Source organism: Homalodisca vitripennis, chromosome 3 (genome assembly GCF_021130785.1).
Source record: "Homalodisca vitripennis isolate AUS2020 chromosome 3, UT_GWSS_2.1, whole genome shotgun sequence".
Taxonomy (NCBI): domain Eukaryota; kingdom Metazoa; phylum Arthropoda; class Insecta; order Hemiptera; family Cicadellidae; genus Homalodisca; species Homalodisca vitripennis.
The window spans coordinates 176,538,234-176,558,234 of NC_060209.1; the positions used below are offsets into that span (position 1 = coordinate 176,538,234).

The 20,001-nt window shown below is 31.5% G+C and overlaps 1 protein-coding gene across 9 annotated transcripts in view; it reads right to left on the reverse strand.

Annotated features, from left to right (window-relative positions):
- LOC124357810 (eye-specific diacylglycerol kinase) overlaps positions 1-20,001 on the reverse strand; it is a 613,754-nt gene that overhangs the window by 41,860 nt on the left and 551,893 nt on the right. For 6 of the 9 annotated variants that reach the window (XR_006921984.1, XR_006921983.1, XR_006921985.1 and 3 more), the window contains 3 exons: positions 13,727-13,867; positions 6,454-6,655; positions 2,482-2,631 (listed from right to left, as the gene is read on the reverse strand). Coding sequence is in view for 2 of the 9 variants with exons in the window: in XM_046809866.1 (XP_046665822.1) it covers positions 2,482-2,631; positions 6,454-6,655; positions 13,727-13,867 (493 nt within the window). In the remaining 7 variants the exon portion in view is untranslated. Of the gene's footprint in view, positions 1-2,481; positions 2,632-3,080; positions 5,561-6,453; positions 6,656-13,726; positions 13,868-20,001 lie in introns of those variants that run through there. The other 3 variants (XR_006921981.1, XR_006921982.1, XM_046809867.1) reach the window with 2 other exon arrangements.

Here is a 20,001-nt window from a genome sequence, read left to right on the forward strand (position 1 = left end):
AATTTAATTATTTTACTAGCAAAAATGTAATAATTTATTTACCTAAAATGAACTAACTAAAAACCCATTCAGTTATTTCCACAATTCTTTTAATACACTGTAGCAGTATGTTCTTATTCAAGATGGCTAACCTTTTCTGTTTAGTACTTGCCAGTCAATTTTCAAACCCATAATGCACAATAACTCGTTCATCCATCATACATGTATTTATACATGAACAGAGTATGTAAAATTAATCCACTGTACTCAGCTTTGGGGGACCCAAGTAAAGATATTCGTCCGGGCCTCTTCTTGTCTCGGCCCCACTACATCACTTCACCCCCCTCAATCTCTATCCTCCCTCCAGTCAACCACCACCACCTCAAATTATCATTTATCCTTTGCATTTGATGAAACTGAGGTCTACATTTTAAACAAATGTTATGTTCATCACATATTGGCTGAGTAAATACACAAAACACAGGAGGAATGAATCAAAGTAAAGTTATTTATTTTATCATAAGAAGTTAGAACCACAAGTCCTAACTTGAGGTCTCTTAATAAGCATGTATTAATACTTCTCCAACTTCTTAGTAAGACGTCTTAGACGTATCTCATAATGAGTAACATGAATGGAGCAGTTCATGGGAGATATTAATACAGAGCCAATGTCAGCAACGTATTGATCTCTTGGCTAGCCATTGGTGTTGCTCACGTACCTCAACTCAAACATTCTCACTGGGCCCTTCTTGCACTGAGAAGTGATAACTACCCAAGCATCTGTGAATTGGTGTAGTGGAAGATGTATGTTTTCTACGTTGCATTCTGTTTGAACAAGGCCTAAAAGATGTCCTCAAGAATTTCACAGATGCATTTAGTTATATACGTTTGGTATGAAGAGACCAAACACACAACTTGAAATAGGAACTTCCTTTAACCTGAGAAGTGGTCAGGAAAACACTTTGCCACAATGTTTGTGGTTTATATTGATACTAACTTGGAAACAAACTATTGAATTAAACAAAATTATACATTAAACAATGTACATAAACTTTGAAAAAAAAGAAGTATAATAGTTTTTTAATGTATAACACTGCCAAAAGTTGAGATATAGAAAATTTGTTACAGATTTAGGTGGAACATGAAGAAATGGAAAATATTTGATAGCAAATTTAAACGTAGATGGCACCAAAATTGAGTATTACTACTATGGCCAAAAATCTTAATGTAAATTTGATTTCTTGCAAGCTTCCTATAATGGATAAACATTCTTCAGAGACTGGCCGTTATGTAAAACACTGAAGGATGCCTAAATTCTATTCCCTGAATGCTGTGAGATGGAAGAAATGGGAATTCACACTTTCTGGAGTTTTGAATAGCACACCCGCTTTAAAACCGGTCGAGATGCAGTTGAAGATGATGAGCGATCAGGATGTCCCAAGACTAATAATATTTCAGTAATTTAGAAAGTTTAGAAGATCTTCAAAAAGTCAATGCAATATATTTGTGAGAAATTGAACATTGTTTGGACAATGCCAGGAAATTTTGACAGAATATCTGGGCATGTAGTGTGCTTTTACTAAATGGATTCCATGTTTTCTCAACAATACTCAAATACAACTTTTACATCACAACAATGCACAAGCCCATGCTGCTGTCTACACATCTAGCTTCTGGTAAAAAGCCACATGACTGTTATGTCTTGTTCACCTGACACTGCTTTATTTCCAAATATTCAAGCACCAGTTGTAATTAAGATGCTTTCTCTCAATCCAGGTCCTCCACAGTATGTATATAGTCCACTGAGTGAAGTGTACAAAACTGAAGTAAGTCTGTTGACTTTCAGGGAGAGTACTTTAAAGATGATCGCAGCAAAAACAAAATTAAGGAATCCCAAATTCAGTTTATAAGCTCAGTCCAGGAACTTTTCTACTTATGTGATTCACTATATGAGGAAGTACATTTTTTTTTAACTTTGAGAGGACAGTATGAAGGAATGGTGAGTAAATCAACCTAAAACTCAAGGTCAAATCAACTTTTCTACCCTTATTGCATAAAATAAACAGTTGCAATATAAAAACCATCATAGATCATAATCATGGATTAGTATTATACTCATCTGAAAGAGAAATATACAAGCAAATGCTAGTGGATTAAAAATTAATTTGAACACACAATTATTACAGATTTAAGACAAAAAAGGTCATAATCACCTAGCACAAGATTTAGCATCTTTTCAGCTTTTATACAAAATATTGTGAATATAACTAAGCAAGGATAGGATCTCCACTTAACAGTTATTACTGTTGCATTATGTTCACAAGAAAATGCTAACAGTATATTCACAGTGTTCATTTTAATGTTTTTCTTCATGTTAATCTATAACAATTCTTCATAAATAACAAAACTTTTCAGTTTTGTTGAAACATTTTAAATTTAGTAAAACATTTGTGAGCATATTTTAGAGGCCAAATGTGTCACGTGGGCCTACACATAGCATACCTAATGTAGTTGGTGGTTCCTGCCGCGATGGGTGAGCCATCTGTGGTATTATTGAACGCTGAGTCATCATCTGGTGTCCTCAGTTCCTGTACTCGGTTGCTGCTGTTCAGAGAGAGCTGGTGAGGTCTCTGAGGCATTTCATCGCTAGGGCTGTGCCAGGTACATCACATACAGGGTACGGTCGAGCAAATATCTAAAATAACTTATCTAAAATAGGCACTTTTAATGACTACTTTACAACTCTTCGAAGCACTGACATTTTACTATCTTTTTCCTCACGGGTGAGTCATACATAAAGAGTATAATTTTAAAAACTACAGTACTTACTTATCCATCCTGTACATTTGAAGTAAATCATCACAATATTTTTGTAACAATTATGGATTTCCGTATAAAATGGTTAAGCTATTTAGTAATTTATATAAATTTTAGAAAGTTAATACACTTTTTTTAAATCCAATGTTAATTTTCTAGCCCAATCATTTAAAAATACTAAATATTTAAATAAATTTATAGAAATATAGTGTTACACTAACTAGCAAAATATGAGAATAACCATTTGTTTGTCAATATAAATTCTCAAAAGAATATAGTTAAATATAAAACAATAACATTATAAACACAATTTTACTATAGTACATAAAGTAATTAGTATAATTTCATCCGACAAAAAATCACAATAATAGTATTTTTATAGAAATAGTTACTTGTAAAATATACCAGGTGTACGTTTTGGATGGTAAAATATTTTGTAGAATAATAATTACAATATCTTAGCTTGTTATAATTTTCTACTAAGGAGCAACAAAAGCTTAATCTAATTGTTTATACCATAGGTAAAAACACCAGATCAATGAAATTATCTGTTTATGATGGCAATAAAGAAGATATAATTTTAATAACAGAATAAAACCAAATTATACCATAATAACTTTTTGAATGCACTGTTATATTAACTGCCAGTACAAACTTTATTCTTTCTGACTCAGGAAGTGCACTTAAATTTGTCTCAAAGTAAGATACAAGAATAATAAGAATAACTTAAGTCTAGTTGAGTGAAATTCAGTAAACGTATAATTCACATTTGTGTGATTAGTTTTCCTGTCATCCTCTGGTACTGAATGGTTTCATTATGAACATTGCAGGGTAAAGAAACTGATAGTATACAGTAGCAATTTTCTAATAAATAGGTGGTAAATTAAAAATAATATATAAAAAAAAACACGCTATCAGCATTTTATTATCGGCTGGGATAGTGCCAAGAAGCCGAGGGAAAACATTTTGACCAATCCTGCAACAACCTAGGTAGGTAATTTTGTGTTGCTATTGTTACTAACCACAAAAATTGTTAATGTAAAATTAAACTAACTAAACCAATTTTCTGAATTTTCTGTTCTACAGTTTAGTTTTAAAATCTTTGAACCGCCACCATAATTTTGTAACGGATAAAGCTTTTGAAGTGCGGATTGCAGCATACTTCTTTTGCTTGACTAACCTTTAAAATGATGATCATATCAACCTATGCTTAAATAAAAAATTTTATACTGACTTCTCATGGACCGTTCCTACAGAAGACTAGCAGGATACTGAATACATCCTAAAATAAGTGAATAAGTGTTTGTGTACAGTAAACATGTGTGAAGTTTTGTAGCTTCATCTGATACGATTGCAATAAAGTTAAGCCATTCTTGAACCTGCAAGATCAGTACTGAAGCTTTCGAGCGCTGCCATTTTGTTAAGGATCAACCTTTTAAGGTCTAACTTGTGGCATGATGTTCTGCTAATTAAGACCTTTAAAATGGTATGCACATCTAACTATGCTAGATTTAAGATTTTACACTGACTCCTTACTATTACTATCCCTCTAAGGTGGTGAAGAGCTACTGATTGAATCAAAAAGTTCAATTTTATGTTCTATGTCACCGAACAAAGTTTTATGTTTGTACATATAAGATTACAGAAGATATTAGACTTAAGACTTTTCAGCACCCCTGTATTATGATGTCTATTACATAATAAATAAAATCATAAAGCAGAAAACCTGACTCACTAGGGACTAAAGTTATTTGAAAGTTGAGTGTTAAACAGAATTTTATACCATTTCCTGTAAAACAGTACTATTCATACTTTCTTTTGATAATAAAATTACAGATTTGTTCAAGTTATTCATTGCAATATTGCTCCAAAGCGGAAAATTATACATTAATAGCTTTTAATATATTTCCAAATGGTCATAATTCTTTATGTCTTACATAAAAAAAATCAACCACTCCAGAACATGGTCACCTGATATATCAAAGATGTAAAACAAGAGAGAAAACTGAAAATAGTTTACTTTAAGTGAGTCATGCATTTTAGTGAACCCATACACTTCTGGTAAAGCATTTGAGGGAAAATTGAGATTTTTTACTTACATGCAGTAATAGTTCTAAGAACATTTATGAAAGGCTTCAAATATACATTAAGTGCTAAAAGGTGCAGTTTGTCAGTAAATCCGTGAGTTTCACGTTGTCAGCATTCTTTATTTTCAACATGGGTAAACGTTGTTAACAGTAATTAGTTTACTGTTGTGACAACAAAACAGTGATATATCCGTATATGTATGCCAACTTTTCCTTATAATATGAACATAATGTTTGTGTAATGTAGCACTTGAATAAAAGTTAGTAGAGTATATATAATTGATACAATCACGTCATAGAAAAATTAAACATACTATAAAACAATGTTACTGAATTTGAAAACATAGTTCAGGAATGTGCCTTCAACACAATCTGCTCGAGCGCTGCACCTTTCATTAAAATCGAATAAAAAAGAAGTCAAAATGTAAACATTTTTAAACAATACACAAATAACATGTCTACAACCAATTCTAAGCGTTATGATATAAAAATACCAAATAACTACAACATGTAACAAAATTAGATGAAAATCTTCATCACAGAATATCAAATAATGTATGATGTTTTACTATAAAATTTGAATACGATAACGACAGAGGACGAGAAGGGATGAGAAGTCCATTCGTCAGCACCACACTGGCCCGAAAACAATTGATCGCACCGAACCATCACCTCCACTGATAGCAGCAAACCATGAGAGATATGTTAGTCACTACAACTACTGACTGTTAGTATGCTACTGCATTGCATGTATTTACATAAATGATAAAACAACTACAAATCTGTTATTGCCCAATTGGTCCTCATTGTTTTTTTATAGGATTGTACCAAAATATATATTAGGTTAGATTTTAAATTTTAGTCTACATTTTTAATAAAGAAAAGTGAATATTAATATTTCTTTAGGGACCAAATGAGATTTTTACAATATTTTATAGCACACCATAACCAAATAGTGTTTAGAAAGAACATTTCCTATCTCAAAGGCTTCTCTTACTTTGATATATAAATAATAATCTTTTCCAATAGTTTAATTCCAATAAAATGTAATTTAGCTCGATCAGTTTACAATTCCATTAACGCATTAAATTAATTAATAATATACACACAAGTGAAGGTAATTCCTTTTAATATTGTTTGCTAATGAGAACGAGACACCAATTAGAGGTGTTTCAATAAAATAAGTAATTAATAATTTCTCATAACAATAATAGTTATGATGATGGATGGGTATTTCCAATAGTGAGTTCAACACAATTAAAATCATTCTTAGGTGTCATTATTTGTTAAAATGAGATTTCTTACTATAATCTGAAAACTGAATGCTTCAATGTTTGTGTTTAAAAAAATATAAAAATAATGTAACAAAAAGGTTTGTATAATTTGTTTTAACACTGATTACCTTTTATTATACATTAGCTACTAGTTAATCGATTAAGTGTTTTTGCACCACAAGAGTTTTGTGAATATGAATCATGGGTTCCCGATTGCATTGATATCAGAGATAACTATGTGAGAACAACACGGTAAGTGCACAGCGCAACTTGGGTGCACACCGGGCCAGACTCACCTCAGCTCGGGAGTGGTCTGCTCGCCTGGTAGGCTGCTCGGAGACTGGTGGTTTGACGTTGCAGGAGATGGAAATGCTGTCTCGTCATCTGGTGTTTGAGGCAGGGTGTCCAAAACGTACAGCGCCTCGTTGGAGATGTCAGTTAGATAGTGGAGGTGTTCCTGGGCGCGATCCACTCGGAAGAATCTTTCAGCTGTACATGCTGAAAACAGGAAAAACATGTTCATTTGGATGAGAATTTGCAGTTTATCTTAGACTAGTGAAATAGCTAGGACTTTGAGGGGTGATGAATATGATTGAAGAGCACACACCACTTGGGGGAGGAGATGCTATGAGATATCTAAATTTAAATAAACTAGATAGGCCTTTTTTAAATAAATAAATTTCACTGAATATTTCATACAAGTTGAATTTATATATATATATATATATATATAAATGTTAATTTTAAATTTGTTTAGGATTTGGGGGGGGGGTTTGTCCCCCTAAATCCCCCTTAGTTGCACTGCTGTTTTAAACCATGGTTTTAATTACTAAAGAAAATGAAATAAACAATCACTAACCGGTTTTTTTTTTATATGATAATACGTACATTAAAAAAATAATGTAATAGTTTGTAAGAGATACTTGGTAATATTTAGTATTACATGGAGAGTTTGAAAGTTTCTCAGCAAATATGTGAAATTGATTTTGCTAAAAACATACAATAGGAATTCAAAACTATTTACACATTGTGATGCCTCTTCACAGCTCCATTAACTTTATTACCTGGAGACTTGTGAAATAACCGCAAATAGTTACATTTTGTGAACTAAAACACGTTTATTAACTTTACAGTACTGAAGAACTCTATACCTGAATGGGTTTTCCAAAAACCATTTGTGCATAACCTTTTTAAATTTCTTTTTATTTACGAGATACGAGCCTGAGTAAGGAAATTCATTAAAGTCATTACACTTGTTACTTTAAAATATGGCATGGATTTACTAAGCGCATGGTACAATTTATGTATAAAATAATTTGATCTGGTATAGTGATTATGGTTATGAATAGATAGAGTTCCCTTAAATAGATTTAATACGACACTGAAAAGTTTAAATGTAAAGAGTTATAACAATAAGTATATTTTCTTTCTTGAATAATGGCTTACATTCCATAAATAATTTGAATAAGTAACAATTCTGAAAGCCTTTTTTGCAATAAAAGAATTTTACTTTTACCCAAACCGTTGCTTCAGAAAAAAATACCATATAACTAACAATGTACGTTGAAAGAAAGCTTAACAGTATTGCGTCAGATAAAAACTGGGTATATCATCTTTTAAAAATCTAAGCAAATAGATGATCTTCGACAACTTGTTACAAATATGTTAATTCATTTTGATAGCCTAGAGCAAATGGGTTTCCCACAATAGCCTAGAATTGAAATGTATACCAAGAAGCTTTTACAATGTTTATTTCACCAATGACACGGTTTCACAAGCAATTGTTAAGTGAAAAAGTCATACATTGAGGTTTTACTATGTTAAGTAAAAACTTATTAGCAGCATACCAATTAACTGTTACATGCATAATTAAGTTATCCATGTCATTGCTTTGAATGACATAACATTTGTCTCCTTGAAAGAAAGTAACATTATCTGCAAACATAATAGTTCTAGCTGACATTAATATATTCAGGCATATATATTAATGATAGTTCAGGTAAATTTAACCATAATGACAAAAAAGAATGGGACAAGAACACCATACTCAACTCTAACATTGAGTAATTTTAAGACTTTTAGCTGTCAATTGGTTAAATATGATTCAACACCTGAATATTATGTACCAAATAAAAGTAAAAAGAGCACAATAATAAAAAAGAAAATGTTTGATCAAAAGCAGTTTTAGAAAAACTCTGAAACTATAAACCTGTTGTTGGGTGGCCATTATACCTTAAGTGATCACAGGTATTTTCCTTCTTAAAGCATAGGGTAGATTAGAAAAAAATACATGGTTATTTCTGTATTTATATTAAAAAACTAAGTCTCCATAACTTAAGATACATTTTCATTTGATTTTAAATATTTTTTATTTCAGCTGATTTGTTTTAAAAACTTTGGTAAGGATTGCAATATGAAACAAAACTTTGGCAACTCAAGTTAAAATAAAGTCTTGACAAAAGAATGGATTTTAACACCCACTGAAAGGTGTGCTTCAAGGATCAAACTGAAAACACTCTTTCAACTACTGCGTTATTTTCTGGCAGAACTTGTATGAACACTTTTACCTTGCTATGTTTGAACGTTTCTACTTATCATTTGTTCTTTACAACTAAGATTCAAGATCTTTCTGGCTTGACACATTGCTTTTAAAAATTACAAAATTGATTCGCTAGATGCAGCCTGGTCTGCAGCTACATGTTCCTGATATTTTAAATATTTTTCCGCATTAGATCACCAATTATGTGAAACTTGAACTTCATAAAATAAATACAGAAAATTACTACTTTTTTTCACATTTCAGTTTTGTACAAAATCCTTAGTCTGTAAGTCAGTGTTAAAAGAGCAATTTTTTGGACACATACCATATTGACTATATGAACTTTTTCATAGTCTCAGCTAAAAAAGATGGATGGGAAGGTGAGGATATGTTTTTGTATGTTAGTGGCACATCAACACTACACTAAGGACTAGCACACTATCATTTTCAGCCAAATTAACAGAATGTAAGCATACACAATGTGTCACAAGCCCTTATTTTTAGCACAAAATTTTATTTCGCTTGAATCACTCAATTAACTTACAGTTCAAAACATATAAATAACTCTTTACATTATTGTTATGAACACCCCAATCTTTTAAGGTTATAATTCTCCTAATGAGTTTATCATTAAATAAATATGTACTTTCCATGAATCTTTAGTTTGTGAACTCAATGATATACTTAAAACTTATTAATAAGTTATAAATTTACAATAGTTATTTCCACCCAAGCCTAAGACCAGATGAAACTCTGATACAGTCGATGGACTGACATGTCTAATCATGAAGAATGGAAGCTATATCAGGGTAGTAATGATTAAGACATATATATTAATTTTTTTTGTTTTATTACAAGCGTGTTGAGATATATCATTGAAATATGTGGAAATAAATTCAAGTATTAATTACATTTGAAATTATTCAATACCTGATTTGTTGATATATCAAATTGCATATCATAAGCTTATGAAATTTTATTTAAATTATACTCTTATTGGGAAGTATCCTCAGAGGCGACCATTACTCATTTAAGATTAGGGAAGTATTGTTTGTTAGTTCACACTGTCTATACCAACGATAGCGTCTTGCACTTAACTAATTTAACAAGGACATATAAATTACAGCATAAGCTGGTGTGTTTAGTACAGTTAATGGATAATCAAATCAATTTCTTGAACTTTTTAGATTACCTTAAAAAAAAGATTACATCAAATTACTCCTATCTCCTTGATATATGAGTTAAGAGGATTTGACCTATGAACTGAAATCTTGGATATGCTACTGAGGGTGGGTGAGATAAAATTGTGCGTACACATTAAACAGGTAGCTTGACTCACTACAGTAAATGAGTCAGCGAGGTAGTGGTAATAGTCTGAAAGACATAATCTTGGTCAAAACAACTTTGTAAACCAAAAGATTTAGAGTGGTAAGCAGTATTGTTAATACAGACAGTAAAGGATTCTCTAAAAACAATATAGCTAAAATTTATGAATTTTTCAGCCTGTATGATTAATGACAGAGATTAAATGTTTTACCATACCATATCAGGTAAACTGGAATATCAGTTGTAGCAAGATAATATAATATGAAAGTACTGTATTCCGTATAAAGTGAAATATTTCTCTTCATACTTTTACATGAAGATCGTGTCAGTAATATTGATTAAGTTATTAGGGAATGAATTTGGTTTTATTTGTCAGTTTATACTCTCAAGTACATTTTTTAGTTATTAATCAAATTACTGACTATGCAGATAAATAATAAACCAGAAAGTAATAAAAATATTTAAACACAAACTAATTTTGAAACAAAATTTTACTATCCACGAAGAATTGTTGTAAATAAAATTAATATAGATCTATAGAAAATTAAAAAAGTACCTCTTAAATTACAAAATTAAAATAATAAGTTCTTGTTCTATTTTAAAATGTAAACTATAAAATAATAAAGAACGATTTTTGAAACATACAATAAATCAGGTCAAGATATACAACTACAGATAAAGTTTAATAATTACATTGGTTGTCAAAGTTCTTGTTACTATGAGCAAAATTTTACTAGTCCACATCAGTTATAACATACATAACAACTACAAGTTAATAAAACAGAAGTAAATTTTTTTTAATACTAAAAAAAACTTTATTTAAAATCATAAATTAAACTAAAGTAATGTAATAATTAAACTGTGTTCTCAAATTAATAAATAGTAGAAAAATGTAAAATCTTCTTAAATAGAAAAAATATCAAAATATCAATAAAATCTGAAAATCAACCAAAATTAGAAAATATACATAAAGTTTAGAAACACCAGAATGTATTATGCTTTTCCTGTTCAAACTGAAAAATTATACACTATCACAGAAGTGATTGAGAAATGTCGGTTTGTCTTTGTGATAACTCTCATTTGTTACATTTTGTTGGCTCTTTCAATACTTTTTTATATGGTTTATTCAGACTTAACCCTTCCCACGCGGCAAACGGATATATCCGTTAGGCCTAATTTTGACCGAAACGCGGTAAACGGATATATCCTTCAAAGTTTATTTTGTGTCATTTAATCAATTGCAGTTGCCGTGGAATCCGCTAGAGTTCAAGGGAGTGTTGAATACTTGTTCCGAAAAGCAGATGTTACAGTTTGAACCTCATTGGCGCGTCGCAGTGGAGGGAGGGCGTGGCTTTGTCCCTCGTGGCGTGATTTAGCCTCAGTCTGCGGCGAACCATTACGCGGTAAACGGATATATCCTGGCACGGCATATTTTAGTGTTGACGCTGTTTTGCCATATCTCCTTATTTACTGTTCGTGTTCCTGTTGTACTTAGCATTAATTATCTTTTTATTTTGTTGTTATTACTTTATTTGTTGTGTCGTTATAGGCCTATACTGTTCTATGCAATGGCGAATCCTGGCGATTTTTGTAAAATTTGAAAATTTGTTTAAAAATATAGGGGTCTGATTATTTTGTGATACTGTATTATTTTTTATTCCTAATAGCCACCACTAACTAAAAAAAATTAGAGTTGGTAAAATGTAAAAAAAAATTGTAAAGTTAATTACGCGATATGAGTCAAAATTGAAAGATAAATTCCGTGTGGGAAGGGTTAAAAGTGTATGGAAGATATGTTTGCATAATGACATCTGGTTGCAACAGTTCTTGAATGAAAACAAAATTTAATACAAAGCGTATAAGAAATGTTCTTTTAACGCAATCACACAGAATGACACCTTCCAATACAGATGTCTTTAGTAACAGCAGATGTACAATACACTAACTATTGCAAACCAACTGTAGGTGTATAATCAGCAATACTTTGTAATGCATAAGAATGATTTTTCAGATATTCCTGTACGTAGAAATACTCCATACAAGAATAAAATTGTAGTGGGCTATTATAGTCAATAGTCAAACCACTTTATTTCATAATATGTACAAGGTACAGAGAATAGGGCCAAGGTATTAAGATTAACTAATTTGAAAATCTTAAGTATGTACACAAATAATTCCAAGAACTCAAACTAGTGTAATTTGTGTATACAAAACTGTTTATTATTGCTCATTACTAATGGAATCTAACTAATTAATTAATTATAATTGCTGTATACAAAATACATATAAAACTATAAATAAATATAAATAAGGAATGATTCTGTTTGCCTATGAAATCATTGTATCAGCTATAAATTCCATGATTACACACTTATACAATGACTCTATGGATATTAATGTAAAGTATGTTTACAATTACCATTATTTTAGAGATATAGCAACTCTGAAAATGTTTTATACATTTGGAATTCAAAATATGCTGGAGAAAGGTAGCAAATTTCTGGGAAACATTAATAGGAAACCAATAAAATGCATATATAAATAAGTTTTGTTTACTGAAGAAAAGAGATTAGATAAGCCATGAAAACTATTAATGTTACAAATTGTTACTTCAAAAGATCATAGATAATGGTTGAATGTAAAATTAAATATAGAGATTTATACAGTTATTTTGAATATTTAGTGTTTATAGTTTCCCCACAAATTAAAAAAAAATCCATAAAATATGTTTAAATTTATAATCTAAGAATCTCGTAAAATATTTAAGCATAAATATCTATAAAGTTAAATTAAGTATAATTATGAGAACGTAAAACATAAAAAATTAGCTCCTTGTTGGTGAGTTCAAGATAATGAAGAAATTTAGAATGAACAGCAATATAATAATTATATACAAGTTTTACAATTATTGTAAAATTTGAATTGATGTGATACACATGGAAAAATACCTAAATTATAATAAATCAAAGAAAGCGTAAACAAATTATTCTATGTATACAAATTAAGAACTTTCTTTTTCTTACAAAGTATTATCTCTAGGTTATTGGAATTCATATCATATTAATCCATTCTGATTATCTTTATTCAGGTACTTATTTTATCTCGATAATATACATAAAACTATTTTATTTTGAATGATAACTGATTAAAAAATTATGATATTCTATATATGATAAACATTTTCATGAGTTTTCCTCAACTGTCACTTATTTGTCACTGGATTAAAAACATCATGAACCAAAAAAGTTAGTTGGTTTATCTTTAAAGAAAAATGCCCAAACTGTTTGGTTTGGATTGACCATGCAAAACATGCACAAGCTATATCATGCAGAGGATGTGAAATTTCACTATTCACATGATTGTAAACTAAATTACAGTGAAATGATAATTTGCAACTTGCGTATGTTTGTGAAGTTCTTTCTTAATTAATTCACTACAGTGCACTGGTTAAGATGTAATACAACATTGACAATAAGAGTATAAAAATAATTATTCAACATTATATTCCAATTCCAATAAGATTTAAATGAATATTGGGATATTCAATATTTATAGTACAAAATTAGTGTTATTCAAACAGTACCTAATGTTTTATTAACTTTGGAAGTATTATTTTATAAAAATTATAGTTTTAAGAAACAACTATACAATATAAATAAAATTATGATGAAAACTGGCAATAATAATTGACGTTGAGAACTTACAATCGACAAAACACCAGTCTGGAGACAGTTTTGGGCAACTGTCCGATGATTCCGAAGGGGTTTCTTGCAGTTTGTTTACCATTTGCCGAACTTGTTCTAAATCTGCCACTGCGGCAACTTCGATTTCCCCCATTTTTATTGCTGAAACATTTCATAAGAATTTCCCACACATTCAAAAAAGTACTAAAAATAGGCTATTTAATTAAGTAAAGTTGTAAATGGCTGCTGTATAAAATGAGAAGCTTTAAAATGTCAGTTCATCGTAAATGTAGACTCTTTTGAAATTATAAATCACTCATGCTGCAAAATGCAATGGAATATAAATAAATAAGGATCAGTGAAGTGTGGAATGTGTATAACAGAACAGGGGAAACTATTCAGGTGTGAGAAAAGAGAACTTTCAGAAATATCTGTGACAGTTTTGTATTGAAATTGTAAGACCATGATTCTTGGTGAAATTTTTGTATTTATCACCAACAAAACTTATTAGTTTGCAAATGATTGATCAGAAAAGACACAAACACCCAATCAATTTCATAAGTGCATTTTTAGAGATTAATACATTTCTCAATTGATGATTAAAATAAACATTAATATATTATATGTTTTTACTATACTTTAAGTCATTGGTGACTTCAATAAAAACCATCATAGATATTCCATGAAGTCCTCCTAATAGTAATACAGTATTACAATATTCAATAACAGTTCTAATAGATCGACTGCTGATACTCGAGTCAAGGTTGAGTGCTGATGAGTCCATGCAGAGTTTTTTTATTCAATTTACCTCCAGGGAAAGCCTCGCTCTTCTGTTCAACTGCAGTAAAAACATAACGTTAATTTAAATCTACTAAAAATGTTAATAAAATGTACTTTGCTTATTATTGTTTCATTTACCAGTTTACAGTATAAGTAAGTAAGGGAATATTAATAGTTTTGCTTGATCTAAGTAAAGTTCATAACATTTTTTGATAGTTAATTGTAAAATACTTGTCAATTATAGCTACAATGTGAAAATGGTCTCTTCAAACAATTTACATTTACATTACATTGGATTTATATCTGTTTTGTAGCATCAATAAAGAATTATTGAATTATTACTACCAAGTAAAAATATTTTGGGTGGCTAGAGCTCACCAAGGCAATGAGAGGGTGACTCAGCTTATCTCTAGTTTTGTGGAAAGACATGCTGAGAATACCAAAGGAACTGTACAGAGGTATAGGTGGGGAAGAATTTACAACAAGGATAGTAGAAAGGAGGGGGTAAAATTACAAAAAGAATTATGGGAAAGAATAACAGCCCAAACCCACAACATCTTACAAAAAACATTGTAAAACTTTAGGCATATTTCCCACTTGTCTGGGAGTCAGATAAATAACATCAGCTCTCAGTTATCAGGGTTAATTGATGGAGTGTTACATAATTGTCAGACATTCAGGTAAATAACATCAGCTCCCAGTTATCAGGATTAGTTGATGGAGCGTTCCATAATTGTCAGACAGTCAGGTAAACAAAATCAGCTCCCGGTTATCAGGATTAGTTGATGGAGCGTTTCCATACTTTTCAGACAGTCAGGTAAACAACATCAGCTCCCGGTTATCAGGATTAGTTGATGGAGCGTTACATAATTGTCAGACAGTCAGGTAAATAACATCAGCTCCCGGTTATCAGGATTAGTTGATGGAGTGTTACATAACTTTTCAGACAGTCAGGTAAATAACAAAATCAGCTCCCAGTTATCAGGGTTAGTTGATGGAGTGTTACATAATTGTCAGACAGTCAGGTAAATAACATCAGCTCCCAGTTATCAGGGTTAGTTGATGGAGCGTTCCATAATTGTCAGACAGTCAGGTAAACAAAATCAGCTCCCAGTTATCAGGGTTAGTTGATGGAGTGTTACATAATTGTCAGACAGTCAGGTAAATAATATCAGCTCCCAGTTATCAGGATTAGTTGATGGAGTGTTACATAACTTTTCAGACAGTCAGGTAAATAAAATCAGCTCCCAGTTATCAGGGTTAGTTGATGGAGTGTTACATAATTGTCAGACAGTCAGGTAAATAACATCAGCTCCCAGTTATCAGGATTAGTTGATGGAGCGTTCCATAATTGTCAGACAGTCAGGTAAACAAAATCAGCTCCCGGTTATCAGGGTTAGTTGATGGAGCGTTACATAACTTTTCAGACAGTCAGGTAAATAACATCAGCTCCCAGTTATCAGGGTTATGGAGTGTTACATAATTGTCAGACAGTCAGGTAAATAACATCAGCTCCCAGTTATCAGGATTAGTTGATGGAGCGTTCCATACTTTTCAGACAGTCAGGTAAACAAAATCAGCTCCCGGTTATCAGGATTAGTTGATGGAGCGTTTCATACTTTTCAGAGAGTCAGGTAAATAACATCAGCTCCCGGTTATCAGGATTAGTTGATGGAGCGTTTCATACTTTTCAGACAGTCAGTAAACAAAATCAGCTCCCGGTTATCAGGATTAGTTGATGGGGCGTTTCATACTTTTCAGACAGTCAGGTAAATAACATCAGCTCCCGGTTATCAGGGTTAGTTGATGGAGCGTTTCATACTTTTCAGACAGTCAGGTAAACAACATCAGCTCCCGGTTATCAGGATTAGTTGATGGAGCGTTTCATACTTTTCAGACAGTCAGGTAAATAACATCAGCTCCCGGTTATCAGGATTAGTTGATGGAGCGTTTCATACTTTTCAGAGAGTCAGGTAAATAACATCAGCTCCCGGTTATCAGGATTAGTTGATGGAGCGTTTCATACTTTTCAGACAGTCAGGTAAATAACATCAGCTCCCGGTTATCAGGATTAGTTGATGGAGCGTTTCATACTTTTCAGACAGTCAGGTAAACAACATCAGCTCCCGGTTATCAGGGTTAGTTGATGGAGCGTTTCATACTTTTCAGACAGTCAGGTAAACAACATCAGCTCCCGGTTATCAGGATTAGTTGATGGAGCGTTTCATACTTTTCAGACAGTCAGGTAAATAACATCAGCTCCCGGTTATCAGGATTAGTTGATGGAGCGTTTCATACTTTTCAGACAGTCAGGTAAACAACATCAGCTCCCGGTTATCAGGATTAGTTGATGGGGCGTTTCATACTTTTCAGACAGTCAGGTAAATAACATCAGCTCCCGGTTATCAGGATTAGTTGATGGGGCGTTTCATACTTTTCAGACAGTCAGGTAAATAACATCAGCTCCCGGTTATCAGGATTAGTTGATGGAGCGTTTCATACTTTTCAGACAGTCAGGTAAACAACATCAGCTCCCGGTTATCAGGATTAGTTGATGGAGGGTTTCATACTTGTCAGGCGGTCAGGTAAAGAACATCAGTTCTCAGTTCTGAGTTAAGTGATAGAGCATTTGACTCTTGTCAAACAGTCAGATAAAAAAAGCTTCTGGAACTAAGTGATAGAGAGTTTTACACTTGTCAGGTAAACAACATTAGTTTTCAATTCAGGGTTATGTGATCAGCATTTCACTCTTCTTAGGCAGTCAGGTAAACAACATCAACTTCTGGTTATCAGAGCTAAGTGATGTAGCGTTTTACACTTGAATACAACTTGATACAGTGATATTTAAACAGCATATAACTATGCGTTTTTGGAAAAAGTGCAGCAGTTGGAATTTGACAGGTTTCATTAAAAAGACTTATCAACAATTACATTTCTGACAACTGGACTATTTAATGTGTGTTTTGAAATGTATAACGATTTACCATTTAAAACCCCTTTTTTAATAAAAAGTATTTCTAAAGATATAGTAAAGTCTAAGAGGGTTGTTTATACAACAGCTAAACTATACTTGAGTAACTAAAATATACAATGTTAAGTACACAGCCCTAAGTAACCATCTAGTGAAAGTGGATTCATATATACTGTACAGTCCTATTTATTGTACTGTGTGTTTTAAATTCACATCCAGCTCCACAACGTTATATGACATTAATTGATTACCTGAAACATTGAATACTATCCATATGAACCTCAGGCAACAGGATAGTAGAAATGAACATTTTCTGTCTCTTCAAGAATATCTGATTAGCTCAAATATAGAATGCTAACCATGTGAGTCCTAAATGAAGGCAAGAATAATCTCATGTATTAAGCAAGTTAAATTGCCAGGCGAGGTTCATAAGATTATATGAGAACTCTTCATTAGATAAAACAAATAATATTAACCATATTAGTCCATGATGACAAAATAGTTGAATTGAGAAATCACAGTTACTGTATACTAAAATTATCACTGAAGGTTCATAAGGTTGTGTAAGAATACTTGATTAGCTAAAATATAAAGTGTGAACCAAATGAGAACTAGATGGCGATAAGGTAGAACTGAATGATCACAGTTACTATGCAATAAAATTGTTACTTGAGGTCCATAAGGTTATAAAGGCGACAGTATAGTTGAATTAAATAATCACATTTACTTTACAGTAAACCCATCACCTTGATTAATGTGAGCCATATGACCATAGCTGACTATCTCAAATATAAAGAATGTTATGGATATGAGCTTCATGTAACAATATAGTAGAATTAATAAAAATTTACACTTCAGTAAAATTGTCACCTTGGGTAATAAGGATCTTATGGTACTTGATTAAACGTTAAATCACTAGAATGCCAAACAAATGAGCCCTAGGAGACGATCTTATGGAAGTGAGGAATCACACCTACTGTACAGTAAACTTATTGTCTTTGGTAATAAGCATTATGTGACAGTATTTCATTATCTAAAATTAAAATGTTAACAACACTCATAGAATGGTGTAGAGAACAATCAAATTTACTGATGAGTAAATCATTACATAGATCCAATCAGTTTACCTAATCATATCTCTCACACACATGTGCTATCCTACCCATATTACTAATCTATCCATATCGTAACTTCTCATATCTATATCTTAAGTCTATTCTACCCAGGGCAAATATATTGGTCTTGAGAGTAAAGAACAAAACTTATTTGACTGTCATGTATTCTCTAATCTACCTTCTTGAGGGCAAACTCCATAACCTAAGCTAACCGACCTACCCGAGACCAAATCGCCATACCAGGATGCCCAACGACAACAACTAAGCCGATGGTTTGCACCACTGAAGTAGTTTTCCAATTGCGATAAGATGAAGCGACACAAAATAGAAAAATACGGATATGTGTATTATTGTTAAGTATATGTTTCTTTAATGTTCCTATAATAAATATATATATATATAAATTAGGTGTGGTTATTACAATGCCTACGTGCACTCTGTTGTTAAGGTCTCTGTGTACATATAATGTTTGGAAAATATTCTAGACTTTCCCCAAAAATATATAGTTATTTATTACCTTACTTGATCACAAAAGAGACTGTATCAAGTTGTGTACAACTAGTAAATACTTCTACTTAATACAAGGTATAATATGCTATTTCACCCACTTAATCCCAATACCAATAAAACCAAACTATACAATAACTAGGGTGCAAAATTAGTTTTTAAGACTCATAGAAGGGCATTATGAGTTATTGCAGGTATTGGTGAGAGAAATTCCTGTAGGCCTGTCTTTGTTGATCTAGGTATTCTTACCCTTCCATGTATATTTATTTTGCAAAGCCTAATTTTCCTTAAAGAAAATCTTAATTTGTATAATTTTAGAAGTTATGTCCATAACTATAGTACTAGATATCAGAACTTGATAGACCTCAAATACTTTAGATTAAGTAAAACTCAGAACAGCTACATGTTCATTAGTGTAAAACTTTTTAACCTACTACCACCAGATGCAATTACAACTACTTTAAGGAATTACAGAAATTGTCTTGTGAAATGGCTGAAACAGAAGGCTTTCTATTCAGTAGAAGAAATAATTTTGCATGATTTAAGTGACCTTAAATTTTAATAATACTATGTTTTAATTTTTAACAATTATTATTTATTGTTTTTATTGTTATCTGTTGTTTGTTATTACTATTATTAATTTATTATTATTTATTTTAGCATTAAGTTTTAATTATTACTATATTTTGACAATTTTTTAATTGTATATTTATTTGCATTTCTCTATAGAGATGGTGTTCTTGACTGTTGATCTAATAGTAGATTATTGTAAACCTTATCTGACTTTGTAAATGCTTATAACATATGTGGGACGACAATAAATGATTCTTAATTGATTGCTTGATAACACTATGGTTTAATGCTGGGGGCATGTGTTTGTAGTTCAGGAGGCTAAGACTAAAATAAATGTCATGTTTAAAACT